The sequence below is a fragment of the Argentina silus genome, assembly GCF_951799395.1.
Source record: "Argentina silus genome assembly, chromosome: 15".
In the NCBI taxonomy this organism is placed as follows: Eukaryota; Metazoa; Chordata; class Actinopteri; order Argentiniformes; family Argentinidae; genus Argentina; species Argentina silus.
This window is the reverse complement of record NC_139669.1, coordinates 12,728,620-12,744,022: the sequence shown is the minus strand read 5'-3', so window position 1 is coordinate 12,744,022 and position 15,403 is coordinate 12,728,620. Positions and strand designations below refer to the sequence as shown.

The 15,403-nt window shown below is 39.6% G+C and overlaps 1 protein-coding gene across 1 annotated transcript in view; it reads right to left on the bottom strand.

Moving 5' to 3' along the window:
* glra1 (glycine receptor, alpha 1) overlaps window positions 1-11,290 on the bottom strand; it is a gene marked incomplete at both ends in the record, with an annotated part of 34,938 nt that extends 23,648 nt beyond the window's left edge. The window contains 2 exons of the mRNA XM_083686864.1: window positions 4,641-4,771; window positions 11,220-11,290. Of these exons, the coding sequence (XP_083542990.1) occupies window positions 4,641-4,771; window positions 11,220-11,290 (202 nt within the window). The remainder of the gene's footprint in view (window positions 1-4,640; window positions 4,772-11,219) is intronic.
* Between the last annotated feature and the right edge of the window lie 4,113 nt (window positions 11,291-15,403).

Genomic DNA, 15,403 nt, shown 5'->3' with positions numbered 1-15,403 from the left:
CTAATTATTTTTCTCTTGTCAATGTAGAGAACATAGAATATTATTCAATGAAACATAGTGAACACAGATGTGTGTTGATAAATATCCTATTTTTCTACCGGAGGCGCATTGAATTTGTAAAACAGGCGGCTGCATTTCTATACTTGACAACTGCCATTGTGAGGGATGGGGACTAGACTGAGCGGCAGTCTTTGTGGGATATTGCAATCTATCAGTGTCACCAGAAAAGGAAATCGTTCTTAAGATAGATGGAAAGTATTCGCCATGACCATGAACTGTTGTAGACAGGTGACTTAAACTCTATAATCTGGCCAGATCCATGTGAAGGCAATTTTTCCTCCTTTTTGAACACACCGCAATCCCTCTTTGTCAGCCTAAGCTTCAGCTTATCCTTTGTGCCAGGTCTGAAAAACCTGATCCAAACATTAAACCACTGCTTTGATTGTTTTCTTTGTTGAAGGCTGCGTTCTCATAAAGGCTAATTACTACCAGTGCGTAAAATCAATTCTCCTTGTGTCGCACAGAGTTTTTGAGAGTACATCAAATAAAAGGCTTTGTTCAATATACAGTACAGACAAGAGAATGTACAATAGGGCTTTAAATGTAAATGTACATTCAGGCCTAACGTGTTCAGGCACCATTTCACAAAAGGGCGATCCCAAAAAGCAACAATTAAAGATGTCTACTATGAAAAATAAAAACATTTGCTTTGGGTCGGAATTAGTGTGTCACAGTAAGCAGTTGTATGTCGACTTCAATGTCACAACCTTAAATGGCAAAGAGTCTACTTTTTTCACTTCCATTGTTAGAAATCAAATGACCCACCAGACATTGAACTGAAAATACCCTTTAAACATAGTAATATTATTTTTCAGTGACATGAGAGATGTAGTAATCATCCCTTGCATCCTCTGAGACCCCCTCTGTGTATCTGAGTCAAGATGCTTAATAGCAATAGCAAGAACAGACTACTAATGATACAGTTCATAACAATACATTTGAATACTGTTTTGTTAAAAGAGGCTGGTTTAGCTTTGTGTAAAAGCAAATATGTCCATGTTATGTATTGCAGTGACCACTTGACTGTATGGTGTGTCCTCCTGGTACTGGCTCACTTTTACAGTATGTTATCCATTCAATATTCTGCGATGTCCTTGCAACTCTGCTTCTGCTAGACATGATCAATATTTTTGTCATAACTCAGGACGGAGTCACCTCTGCAACGATATTAACATTCTACTCTAACATTCTACATTCTACTCGAGTGCAATACAGCAAAGCACACATTTCTTGATACAAAAAAATCCATAAAAAAGCATACTGAGGTTTGATGTTTTCAAAGAAGTAAAGGGGTTCGGGAAGTCTACTCTGTAGTTTCTGGGGCAGTAACCCAGTTAATTGTTGGTGTTTATCACTGTGTACATGAAAATAAAGCACTGTACCGATCCACATTGTTGGATTTCCTGTAGTCAGCAAATCAGTCCAGTTGGTTCACCATTGCCATTTGTATATGAACAATGCTACCCCAGCCCCCCAGCCCCCCATTACCCCCCCCCCCTCATTACAGTATTCCCATTAATCCTATTAAAGTCCCATTAAACAAGTGCTGATAACACCAAATGAGCATCAAGCTCCACCAGGTAATAATATGTCATCTCTACAGGTTCAGACAGCGATGAGGAAGGAGATGCGGAGAGGTACAAGAAACATACAGGAGGACATCCAGGAGGTAGAAGCAGAACAGTAAATATACCGCAGCAGACTGTATATTTACCCATGTACACTTGTCTCGAGAAACTCATTCAGAAGCAAAGTGACATAGTCATTCTAAAGCTTTTACACTGATCATCACTGTTAATGCGGTGTGGCAGGCGGCTTTGAAGGGGAGTTTGTGGAGAGAGGGACTGAGGCATCGGGGAAAAAAAAGCAACCCAGGGTGGCGATATTTTGGTGGAATCTGCGCAACCTCATGGTTGTCGGCCCCGCTGCACCTCACTGTGACTGATGAGGAGGGACAAGGTTAAAGCGGAGACTGGAGTCGCAGCTGTGCTCTGCGCCATTCATCACTGCGGGCCCGTAGATTAGAGGAGCCCTACCTAACTGTCCCACTACTGAGGAACTACCACCTGCTCTTCAAGCTCTGTGACCACGAATGGGGAGAGGGGGGGGGGGGGGGGGGGAATTCCAATTTGTTTCACATATCACTTTGATCTGTAAACAAGCTTTGCATACAAAGGAGGCATGGAGTGAGGGTGTGGGGGATAATCTGACTACCTTAACCTTCACTATTGTTGGAGGATGAACGTTAGAGAGGGCGTAAAATGAATTAAGAGAAGAAGATCTCATGGATCTCATACATGGGATGTCCCAAATGTGTCAGGATATTTCCTTTCCATTCCAATAGGAAACCTGCTAAATCAATTGGAAGGGTTTCCCACAGTGAGCCCCAGTCATGATCAGTGTAATTTCCTCTCATGCCGGCACATTCGTAGCTTCAGGCAATTCTCATCTTTTTCCTCCCCCTGTTTTTTCACTGTTGGTGTGCCACCAAATTAGCAGGGTTGGTGGTAATTTGATGAGGTGTGTTCCCCCAGCAAGAGCTCGGAAGAATCTCGCTCCAGTTCTGACATTCCACTGTGTTTATCTTCTAAGCAACTAAGCAACCCTCCATTATTTCTAAGTGCTGACTGAAAAAAAATTTTTGGGCAGTGTGCACTTTCAAAAGTTTATTAAGAAATGGCCTGTCAGGCTGCTTATTTCATGGATGTGATTAATGTCCTAGCTGGCAAAGGACAAAAAACTGTTAAAAAGGAAGCCTACAGCTCAGGCTACAGCACGGTGTTCACCTGACAGGCATGACAAACCAGAATTTCAGATTGGCCTATCCCATGACAATAGGCCGCCACACACTAGCCATACAATTAACATAATATGTTATGTAAAGTTGCATTCATCTCATGAATATGCATAGAAATCTATATTAGGTAATTGTTGGTGTAAATGTACCATTAGTGTACTTTAGGCATTCAATGATTATCCAATAAAAAATGTTAGTATTAGTAAATGTCACACCTATTTACAGTAGCTTGAACGATGGAGTGTTGATTATTTTGTCTGTGCTGTTGCCATGGCCACTGACACCAACATATAGTCAGTGCTGATCCTGTATCAAGCAGTTTCAGTGGGTGTTAAACTGAACTGCACTTTTGATTTATGTTACAGTGCATTAGAATACACAAACATCGTGTAGATTCCTATATCCAAATAACTTTTATATGGGCATGGTAGAATCCTAATGCTATAGTTCATTTAAATGTTTCTTAGAAAAAAATCTATTGTAAATTGAGATACCAGGTCAAAAACATTAATTAAATTCTAACAATGCCTCACAATATAGAACATTACTTTTATACAGCACAACAAACGTGTGGAACGAGAATAGTGAAGAGATATGTTGTATGAGTAGAAGTGGTTCTGAGACTCTAGAAGGTTTAATAATAGATAGTTACAGCAAACACTCCTCTATTCAGTCCTGCATATACAATATTATACTTAGGGTGTTAACAGTAACCTCTTACATCTATAACTGCTGCAATATATTATAGGCCAAAGCAAGTACACATGGACAGAGTAGTCTCATAGTACAGTTTGTTCAAATGTTCTTGAATACAAATCTAGTATTTTAGATCGATAAGCAGAGCCATAAGTGTATTGTGTAGAACTAGGCTGTTTGTGTGGGTCAAGTTAAATAAGTAAATTCATATATTTTTTGTCTTATATCGTATATCATTTTAGTTCATTATTGTGTCATGTCTTCCCAAATTAAGCGTTATTAATTATACACTTCTATATTCATACTGTATACTTTTGATATAATTATGTAATATAATTCATATTTCATGCCACCCGAACTAGGAGGTGCTAATGATTATGGATCATTACTCGAGAACATTTTGGAATTTGGGTAAAATATGAAGAGTTCAACCACATTTCGGATTGCTAGTCTAATCAGATAAATGTTTAAAGAATTTGGAGGGTTGCCGCAGTCCTCTAGAATTGACCGATTAATTTACAGCTCTATACTGTATTATTCAATAAGGAAAGCTCTGACATGTGTGTCTTTATGGGTGCTTCCATTTGGGGACAGGTCACTATTGTCATGATCATACCCTGTTGAGCAACACGCTCCAGGAGAAACTACCTTGACCACCAAACATACATTCAGGATATTGAGACGGTTTCAAGGGGTTTTTACAGGAATGTAGCCAACCTGACCATGATAATTAATCATTCCAATAAAAGAATATCATGACAATATATCATGGTAGCTACATACATTCTGTAAATATGTGGAGGAATATATGGAGGATTACTAAGCAGCCTGATTCAACCTTATAATATATATTCAAGAATGGGAGAAATTACCTTGCTTCAAAACTGTATAGAGTGAACCGAGGAAATCAGTAAATTGAAAAGAAAAATCATATATTCCTTGTTAAAACATGTATACATCAATATATATAAAGCGAGAAAATTAAATCTTTTTTTTTTTTTCATCTCTTCATCACTCTCACTGAAATCGTTTTCCAGGTTATGTTTGGCTACATTCCTGTGTCATCCAATTGTGTCTTGGTGGCAACCCCTACCTTTAAAATTCGGCCGGATTCTTGCATCGTAACCCGAAACTTTGCCCATGAGTTTGTCCAAGAACTCCGAGGGGGGCATTGGGGAGGCAGCTTTCCGAGCGGCTGCTTCTTTAGATGCTGCCAGACTAGGGAGAAGAGAGAACAAAGTGAGAGGGAGATTTGAAACGTTGTTGAAGAAATACAGACACATTTCTATAACTCTGCTTTCATCTTCAACTTACAGTAACAACTACACAAAGAATTACAAATGTATTTATTTACAAGTTAGATACAATGTAATTATTACTTTAAACTGGTATACCTGTTTGTAGGAAGCACAATTTTCAAGAAATGTTTAAGAAATAAAGTCATAGTGAATTAACTATGGAACTAACAAATACAAATACTGTAAAGTGAGACCAACGACGAATGGTAGTTCAATATAATGTCCACTCTTTGCACTTTGAAGTGAACTTTAAGAAATGATTAAAGTAAACATTTATGATAATGATCATACACTGTGTCTTTGGTATTTCCAGATATGACTCCTTCACCCAGTGCAACACACCCATGTTTGTCAGACTCTTTCTACATATGTCAGCTGTAGAGCCTAACCTTTATATTAAAGAAATACATTAGCAATTGTGTTAAAAGTCAATATACTGTGGCCTATAATATACACATTCACACAACCAGTTGCCCTTTCCAAACAGTTGCGTAAAATTGATTTAAAAAGTACGAAAAAGGCACACCTAATGTTTCAAAAAACGGAGACAGAACATGTGATAATTACTTTTATATGTGTATCAATTTCTTAGAAACTAGGGGTGATGTTGAAATACAAAATCAGAAGTACCTCTGAAAGATACACTGTAATTCTAAGGGTCGAAAAAGAAAATAAACAATTTTCTCTGGAAGCTCATTAGGTATTCCTAAACATATTCACCAATTATCCATATCAGTAATAAACATGGGATGCAAATCTCAGAGGGACAGAGAGGTAAATTAGGCAGGTTGCTGTCTTGCATTGCCCCCATACTGCTACCAGCCGGCCTGGGTCACCCTAACTGTCAGGTCATTGCCCAAGCTGTGCAGTCACATGGGCACCAACCCCAGAGGCTGCTGGACTCAGCCAAGCACTGTCTCTAAATACTGATGCCATGGAGCTTCATAGAACTCCTGGGTTGTAACAGTCCTGCTGCCTATTTGAATTTGTTTGCAACTGCACTGCATCCTTTTGGAAAACTTGGTATTTGAAGATTCCCAAACACTCTCAATGGAGTCACTCTGGTAACTAAGAGTGTTGCAGAGGATGTATCCCATCAATAGGTGACTAGGGTTTGGCCAGTGGAAGGTATTGCTGGTAGCATACGGTGTACAAGCTTCCACCAGTATAATTCCCGCCATACTGTCCATACTGTTATTTTGGCATTACACCCACCAAGAGCAGGAGCCAACATTTCTTAAATGAATAAAGTGGCATATGCAACACGTGAGGCGTGATCGGTGACTAGTGACAGTGTGGATGATGTTGACCTGCTACAGTAGCCAGAGAGAGAGAGGAAACCACATGAGGGGAGGGGAAGCTGGGTATGCTCATTTGATGATGCTGCGTGTGCTGCTGTGCCGGGTGGCACAAAGGTTCCACTTTTCAGTTTTTTAAGGCGTTATCGGTGTAGCACGTGTTTTGGCAGGAAGGTTTGAGAATCTGATACCGTTATGTTTACATTCCCAATTGAAACACTCCTTTAAATTTACTCCTAAATAATTTGACCACTCAAGGATTTCTAAAGCCTTTATAAACCCTTTATAAGCTATACATAGATGCGTTGCAAATTATTTAGGAGTAAACTCTTATGTTATTACAGGTCTTTACACCTGGTGCTTTGTAAATGTAGCATAACCCTTAGCATAACATTTTCTAATAAAAGATTTGTGAAACGTAGACCTTGTGGTAAAAAAAAGTGGTAATTTGTTTAAAGTGGGACCATGTCGACTGAGAGTTGTCAATGATCTGATGCTCTATCCATCACAGACCAGGCGCATCAGCCTTTCGTCTCGATCGAAAGAGACTGGGCCACTGACAACTGTGATAAATCACAACATCTTTACCATCAGTGGTGCCATAATGGTTCATTGATGGTGTGTTCGAATAAGCTAGAATTTGATGTCAATCATCAATATGAATCAACACAAAGACAACATTTCTGTGGCTCATTTGGTAGAGCATGGCACTAACAACGCTTAGGTTGTGGGTTCGATTCCCGCTGGGACCATATATACTGAAAAATGTATGCACTCACTGCAATGTGAGTCACTTTGGATGAACAGCTAAGTGATGTATATGATTTCTTGAAACTGTATTGTTTCTAATTTGCTTTTAATAGTAGAACAAGGGTATGATATAATACCTACTTATACCAATTTCAGTAGGCCTAAATCCTACAGTATCCTGATCAGATAACCACAATGCCGGCTGTGAAGTTTGTTGGAACAAAAACTCATAAATTCATAATTTGTTTGGACATGCATAATACAGATTATACTTTGATCTAAAGCTATGCCCAATGTGTTTCAATTCAGTAGTAGACAAACACACTCAAACTGACAACACAATTAGATTAGTCATGGTGAGATTAGAGTATGTCCTCTACAAAGATAATTGTCTTTAGACGGGTAGCTTGGGACCATGCTGGGGGCTGAATTAGTTTGACAGCGTGAAATTTGGGGACACACTCTTTCTCCTTTCATCATCCTGCAGAAAATCTATGAACACGTGCCACAATCCCATTGAATCGCACCATCAACAGAAGAAAAACCTCACACAACAACATCCTCTAACAACATTGCACCACAACCTTCTCGGATTTCCATCGGACTTCTCCCAAGCGGCCTTGTTCTTGGGTTTTCATGATCAAAGTTAGATTTGCTTTAATTATTTCTGATCAATGCTGGCCATGGCAACGCCGTGGAGACCCATGGCCAGTGCTGATGCAGCAGGAAAAAAGGCTGAGTCTCCTGCCAGAGAATAATATGCAAACAACCCAGAGACCTGCATACTTTAATGTGAAGCTCCAATCATTAGCCCTAAGTGTACCTCATTATGTTCTTAGAGCCTCTGAAGACCGGAATCCTAATTGATCTCATCCTTGCATTTTGGAACACTCGAGAAACCAAAGCCTTCGCTGGCACCAAATGCTATGTAGTGTACTAGGGCTTCTCTCTGTTCAAACAGTCTGCAATCCCAACTGATGGTTAATAAATGAGCATCTGCAAAAAAAACAACTAATAACAAACATGTGTGTAGAGTACTGCGTAGAGTATTCATGTGGTATAGAGGGCTACATTTAATTTAGAGTAAAAAGTCATACATTATATTAAGTTGTTCTTCTGCCTGTGTAGTAATGATTCTGTATCATTACTCTTGTAAGCTGTTTTTATTACGTTGTTACATAGTAATTCAGTCATTGTGTTCGTAGTGGCGTGGTAATAGAGTTGACTTGTTTGGTGGAATAATTAGCCTACTGTTCCTTCTTCCACTTGTGTTAAACATTAGTTTAATTCTAAAGACCAAGCTTGGTCCTCACTTACATCAGTTCTCGTCATTGTAATGCATGGAATGGAATGAAGAATGGTATCAAACACACAGATTTGATATCATTCCTAATTCATACCATTCCTCATTCCATTCCATGCATTACAATGAGCCTGTCCTCCGATGTGTACCTCCACCTGCCTCCACTGATGTAAGCAGTGCAGTTTCCTAGAGGACTAGGTGAATAACTGTTTCTAAGATTGCAGTACATCAGAGCTGCTATTAATTCATTTTCTCCATGACTGAGTAGAATGAGAGGTCATTGATAATAAGCTCTGTTATTTATAATGCAATCTGTCTTTGCCTATGTTGATCAATACTGTATTATCATAGATCAAGCTTTGGAAATGAACCTGCCTAAAATTGATGATTGTAGGGATCATGGAGAACTCCACTGAGCTCTTCAATTGCTTTTCATTAGAGGCAACCAAATGTATCACTGAATATTTTTCCATTTGTTATGACAAGACATATATGCACACTATTAATATCTGGGGCCTACTTGTAAACTTAACACCTGTGACTGCCATCACAAACACTGCTAACATGACTTGTCAATCTTACTTGATTGAATTACCAATGCATGATGACTAAATATAATGTACTCATCGTACAGGGGTTCAAATGTGTTGTAAATTTGGAAATACATTTTAAGAGGACATATTTCAAGTTATTTGATTAAACACATGCTGTGATATGTCTGTAAGTGATACAACTGCTTCTCAAGGCCAACTCAAGGTTATGTCTCATGAGTCAATGGACAGGTGATACCAGAGAGAAAACAAAATAATCACTGAGTTATCATGAATCATAACCTAGCACGAAATACATTTTCCAGTAGAATGCAGAAAGCATTGTATTGAATACACAAACCCAAAGATGTCAATTCAATCAATTTTAGCCTAGAGAGGTGTATAATCTATTATGCACTGTGCATATTTGAAATGCACGAATTGATTAAACTATATTCAAATGAGGGATACCACGAATACCATGAATCAAATCACAGATATATAATTTGTCATGATTTAGTGTGACAGTGATGGCTATAAAGCCCAAGGTAAAACTCATAAAACTACCGGAACTACATTTTACAACGTTGATAGAGCTTGCTTTATTACTGCACAATTGCGAGATACAGTACTAATTTTAGTATTTTATTTCATTTAAATCAGTGAATATTCATTCCAGAGAGACTATGTGTGACCATATTTGCCGCATACATATGCTCCAGTTATGGTTTATGACCCCTGTCACTGGATTACACGTTCATTCAGACACTGCAATCGTTTGTGCTATGTTGCAGAACGCTTGAAAGCTTACTAAGCTTGAAATACTCCCTTTCCTACAACTGATTACCTGTTTAATGCAAATAAGGCCATCTTGTCATACACTTTGATTGTATGATTATCAAAAATAAGACTATAATGATAATATGGTAATTTATGTTTTGAGTTTTGACATGTGGTCAAATCATGGCAGTCATTCATAAAACAGGCAACAGGCAAAACACATAAAACAAAAAAATTCTGAAATGTGCAATTTATGTGAAAAGCGGTGGTTGTAGATTATGTATATTCATCAGCTTCCCTGGCATTGACAGAGTAATCAATGTTTGGTAAAAACTCTGCATTTGAAATGAGGTCTGGGGTCTAGGTTGAGACTGGAAAAGAGATATCAATTAAGAAGAACTGCAGAGTTCAGCAGAGGGAGCTGAGACTGCAATATCCTGATTCTAGTTCATTAACTAAACAGTGTGCCCAGAATGCAAAATAAACACTGCAAGCTGCAGATTCAATGCAAATAAGAATACAAACTGAAGCGCTTTAATAATTCATTTGATTCAATGTGTGAATGTAATCTTGATAGGACATCCTATAAATGTACAGACAGACAAAGGGCATCTGTTTAGTACAGTAGAATGGGAGCAGCAAATGTGTTCTACTGTATGAAAGGAATACCTGCAGCTTCCACAGCCAACATTAACATGGGGAATATATATCAATGTTGACAAGGCCAAAGACATCAAGACACCTCCTGAACTATAGTGTACTATACAACAGTATGACTATACTCTATATCATCAGAGGAACAAAAGCTGCAAGACTGCAGTCTGAGTTTGATTCATACAGTATAAACACATTGGCAGCATTACAATGCAGGCCTACAGTACCAAAATATACCAATTTGCAAGTGTGGTGATCAAGGGCAATATAATGATACCATATTACTACAGGCAGAAAACAAAAAGCAAAAATCATCATGTTGAATCTCTAGGCTAAATGTTGAAAAATCTATTTGACAATTACAATAGCATTGTTTCATATGGAACCCCCCTATTATGTGAGAACCGAACCATACAATAGAAGTCTGTTCCCTGTTCCGGTAATAGGTGACTGACACACAATATTCAAACAATTGCTGAGAAGTGTACCTCTATAAACCTCTCACTATGAATACAGTAGTACAACTGAAATACATGCGTTTTCATTAACCCGTGTGTGTGAGTGTGTATGTGTGTGTGTGTGTGTGTGTGTGTGTGTGTGTGTGTGTGTGAGTGTGTGTCTGTGTGTCTGTGTGTGTGTGTGTGTGTGTGTGTGTGTGTGTGTGTGTGTGTGTGTGTGCGTGTGTGTTAATTTACTTTACTTTGACATGCCTGTTGATAACAGAAATGTCTCATCATAAGAGACATCGTTTAGCATGTAATGACCACTAGTGTTCGCTGTAAGCCCTCTCTAGCACGTCTGAATTCAATGCAGTCGGCAGTTGATGCAACTCACTATGTAAAGGAATGATAACATAAAATAAAGGCAATGCAACTTTGACAAGCTTGTGATTTAATCTAGTCAATTTGCTGCTGCATTATTCCCATCCTTTTCAACTTTGTGAGTGCGTAATAAACAATGGTGCATTTTGAGACCACCCATACAAAGAGAAAGCAATACAAATGATATTTCAAATCATCATGCACAGTAAAGTCCATTAAAAATAATGCTTACCTGAAAAAGACTATTGTTTCCCACAAATAGATCCCCAGAGCATTTATTCGGTACATTTTTGCCGGTTTCATTCGGGTTATCTACAGCTTGGAGCTCCGATAGTAGAATTCCAAATCCTTGAATGGTTTCGGACCTCCAAGGTGAGCGATTCTTCTGTTGCTTGTTTCAGATCCCAGAGTCACAAGTAAACCACAAGATTTTCATAACCGCCGAGGCCAGGAAATCATTTTCCTCAGACCGTCGTTATTGATTTGTAGCCCCCAAATATTGAGTACTTTTCAGGACCACGGACAGAGACAGAAGCGGCTTGCGGAATTTCACCCAGGTTAGTGTTGCTCTGAAGGTATAGACCGAGGCTACTCGATATAACAGATAATTCCGACGTTTATTCTATGCGACCCATAGCGGGAATTTGTTTTTTGTTGAACACGAAATTTGTACATACTCCTTCGGTAAGATATTTGGCAAGGTATGTGCGTTGCGTCTCAATGTCTCAATCTCAGGAGATTTCACTTACGTGTATATCCCTAGAACAGCGGAATTCCACAGTTGTTACACGAAATATATACATACGTAAGTGTTTTTTTCTTCACGCTTTCTCTTATATGCATCCCAAAGACAGAGGTGTTGCTTTCAAGCCACACGTAGTTGTAAGTACCCCAGCGGTGCTGACTGATGTTGTTCTGCAGGTAGTCTTCTCTACGTAGTTGTCTCCCAGGGGTGAGTTGTTACTGCTGCATAGAGCTAGTTCCATTGTCTGGTCAAGTTCAGCACACACAACTCGTTTTCGGTTTAATGCATTTAGATTCCTCCTAATAATGGCAAAATGAGTGAAATCTGGATGCGGATAGCCTCTTCCATTGCTCATGTGGCCAAGTGGACAGAGCTAGAGCCCACTGTATTTCTTGCTGCAGTCATTTACTAAACTCAAAAAAAGCACCTCACCTTTGAACACACGCCCACATGCCGTTGTCATTGGTCTGCATGTTGCTCAAACTAGTGGTTCGGCTAATCCTCGGATTGGAGAGAGGTAGTGTCATTTGGAGAATTTTAATGTCCCGCGCATAGGTAGGTTATCTACAAATGACGAATATCAGTCGATAATGAGTGTTTGGGCATTCACCTTTAACCCGACTTTTTTACCCCGACAATATTAATTGTGCTAAAATGTAAATATATATATATGTATATTAATGGACATAAAGCATATTTAGCCTAAATGTAGACGAGGGTAGAAAAAGTAAATTATCTTTTGCAAATGTCATTCTCCTTAATATACTGTATTTTGTTCATTTTGACTAACCTCCCATTAGGAAGGCTATGTAGGCTATGTAGGGTGGTTTAATACGCAGGTGCTGAAAAGGCTTGAATTAATATCATATCATAACGGAATACATGACTTGTATATCTTTTTATCTTTTTGGATAATCGATATTGTTTGCATCTGTAACAGACACTCAAAACGAGGCTTCCTGCAGTAATGTTTCACCAGGACCGCTGTCCAAATTGTCAGTTGAAACGTGATGCCGTCTCTAAAGCCCGCAGCTGTCTTTCGGAAAGCAGTCATCCAAGATCACGTGGCACGGGATAGAGATTAAAGAATATATGTGTGCCCGAATTAGAGTCGGCGCCTGTGTCCATTTCCCACTCGTAATACAGTATGTGAGTGAGCCAATATGATTCCCAAAATTATCTGGTAACAGAAAACAAACATGTCTATGACAAAGTAACTTGCTGTTATTTTAATAGGCAATTGGCCACTCACATAAATTGCCCAGGCCCTACTTTTCCTTTTTTTTTCTTGGGGGGGGGGGGGGGGGGGGGGGTAAAAATAAAAAAGCCCTTAGTCAACATAAAGTTGACCATGCATATCCCTACAACGCTATAGCCGTAAGCCTAGAATAACATACATAAGGCAAATATACAACCAAAGATGAAGAGTTCAATGTTCCTTCCCCCCTTCAGGATCTCCTCTTGTTCCTCCGCTTCTTCAGACTGGAGGCCCACTGTGCATTTTAAATTATCCTCAAGTTATGTCATACCTCACTATGTTTGACATGTTGCCAACAGGTGGGAAATGACAACAGTAGAAGCCTATAGGCTTACAGTAGGAACCAGTCACTGTAGCCGACTGGAGCTACCATATAGACCAGGGAAGGCTGGTGGAGGTAGAAATCAGAGAACGGGCTCATTGTAATGCATGGAATGAAATGAGGAATGGTATCAAATACGTGTGTTTGACACATTACAATGAACCCACCCTCTGATTTCTACCTCCACCAGCCTCCCTTGGATTAGGATATGGCATTCATACAGTTACCCAGGTGGTTGTGTAGAGGAGATGGTTTGGAACCACTGTCCCCTAATCAGTAACCTTGCCTAAGTCCCTGAAGATACGTGTCTTCGATGTGGAAGACCTGGGTTTGAACCCACGGTTGATCTGGACATGCTACTAAAACTACCTGTACACTAAAAGATTTGTGCCCAGATTCTCATCTAAATGGACCATTTGTGAGTGTAGGTGCAGTACAGAGAACATGTTTATAATTCTAGTGTATAACTGTTTATAGAGTTTTGCAACAATGCCGAAATTTTAATTCATAGCCTTTCTCAAATGCTAACAGGTAATCGATTCTAAAAGAAAGCCAGTATTGTAACACTGTTGTCATTTAAAGGTAGGATGCTTTCTGAAATGGAGCAGTCATGCTGCATGGACACACCTGTGCCTGGGAGTAGACATCTAGGATTAGAGGCACTGTGTACTGTAGTTCTCTAGCTGAACACACACACGCGCGCGCACACACACACACACACACACACACACACACACACACACACACACACACACACACACATGCACGCCGCATGATTGATGTGTTTTGATGTGTCTTAAAAAATTACAGGTATGAGTCTTTATGATTAAATGCGTGAGGGTCAATGGATAAGTGGTGAAAACAAGACAAAAAAGTAAACCCGTTACTTGCATAACATGACTGATGTGTTGACAAAAAGGGACAGTTCTGTGTGTGACATTTTTACAGGTGGGCCAGAGAGCACTTCCGAGTTCCCCTTGATGCATGCTTGGCATCATCATATTGTAAATGCCCTCGTATAATCCACGATTCCCTCAGTGCAACCAACCTTAACCTTGAGTTATGGCACAGCTGCCTCTGGCAATCACATTAAAAGCCACATTTCTTCATATTCACACAAGGGACCACATTTAGCAATCTCCTTAATTTAGCCAGACTGATGAATTGTAGTGCTGGTCTCTACTGCCCCGGCTCTCAATACCCTTGCATCAGCACCATTGTCCTTGAGACATACTATTATATGCATTGGCTCTATGTTCTGTGAAATGTCATAGTGTACGGTAGGATTTACCTGCTCTATAGTTACCCTGTAGCAACTTGCACATTTACTGGTTGCCATTGTAGCGGAACAGTGGATGTATTCGTTTGATGCTAGTCTCTGGCTAACAGACGTGATTGACCTTCATACATATCAAGGGCTGCTAGCCTACAGTACATAGATATCTGCTATAAAAGTACAGCTACATTTGTAAGCTTTGCTGTACTGTGTAATGACATGTCAGCTCAAGGATGGGTTTTAATTCAGCAAGGCTCCAAATGTCAAGGCTTTTGAAGTTGTCAGTTGTACACTACTACACATTTCAGAGGAACACCATCACACTGGTATGAAGCCAACAGGCAACATCTTCTCAACTACATCTTTTCATGATATCAATCAAATTCTCCATGCAGTCTCCGTGATTCATATCAATGGCTCAACGACTTGAAGAGAAAAATGAACTTGTCAGTCCATCTAATTGTATGCTCATGGAGTTAGAGAACCTGCTGAGTTATTGAATGGCCTACCACATAATCATGATCAACAGGGAAGCATGAGATGTCTTTTCATGTGCATCTGCTGTCAAAACAGAGAGAGAGAGAGTGAGAGAGAGAGATAGAGAGAGAGAGAGTGTGTGTGTGTGTGTGTGTGTGTGTGTGTGTGTGTGTGTGTGTGTGTGTGTGTGTGAGTGTGTGTGTGTGTGTGTGTGTTTGCGTGTGTGTGAGTGTGTGTGTGTGTGTGTGTGTGAGTGTGCGTGTGCGCCCCTGTGTGAGTGTGTGTGAGTGTGTGTCGCCTGTGTGAGAGTGTGTGTGTGTATGTGTGTGTGTGTCTGT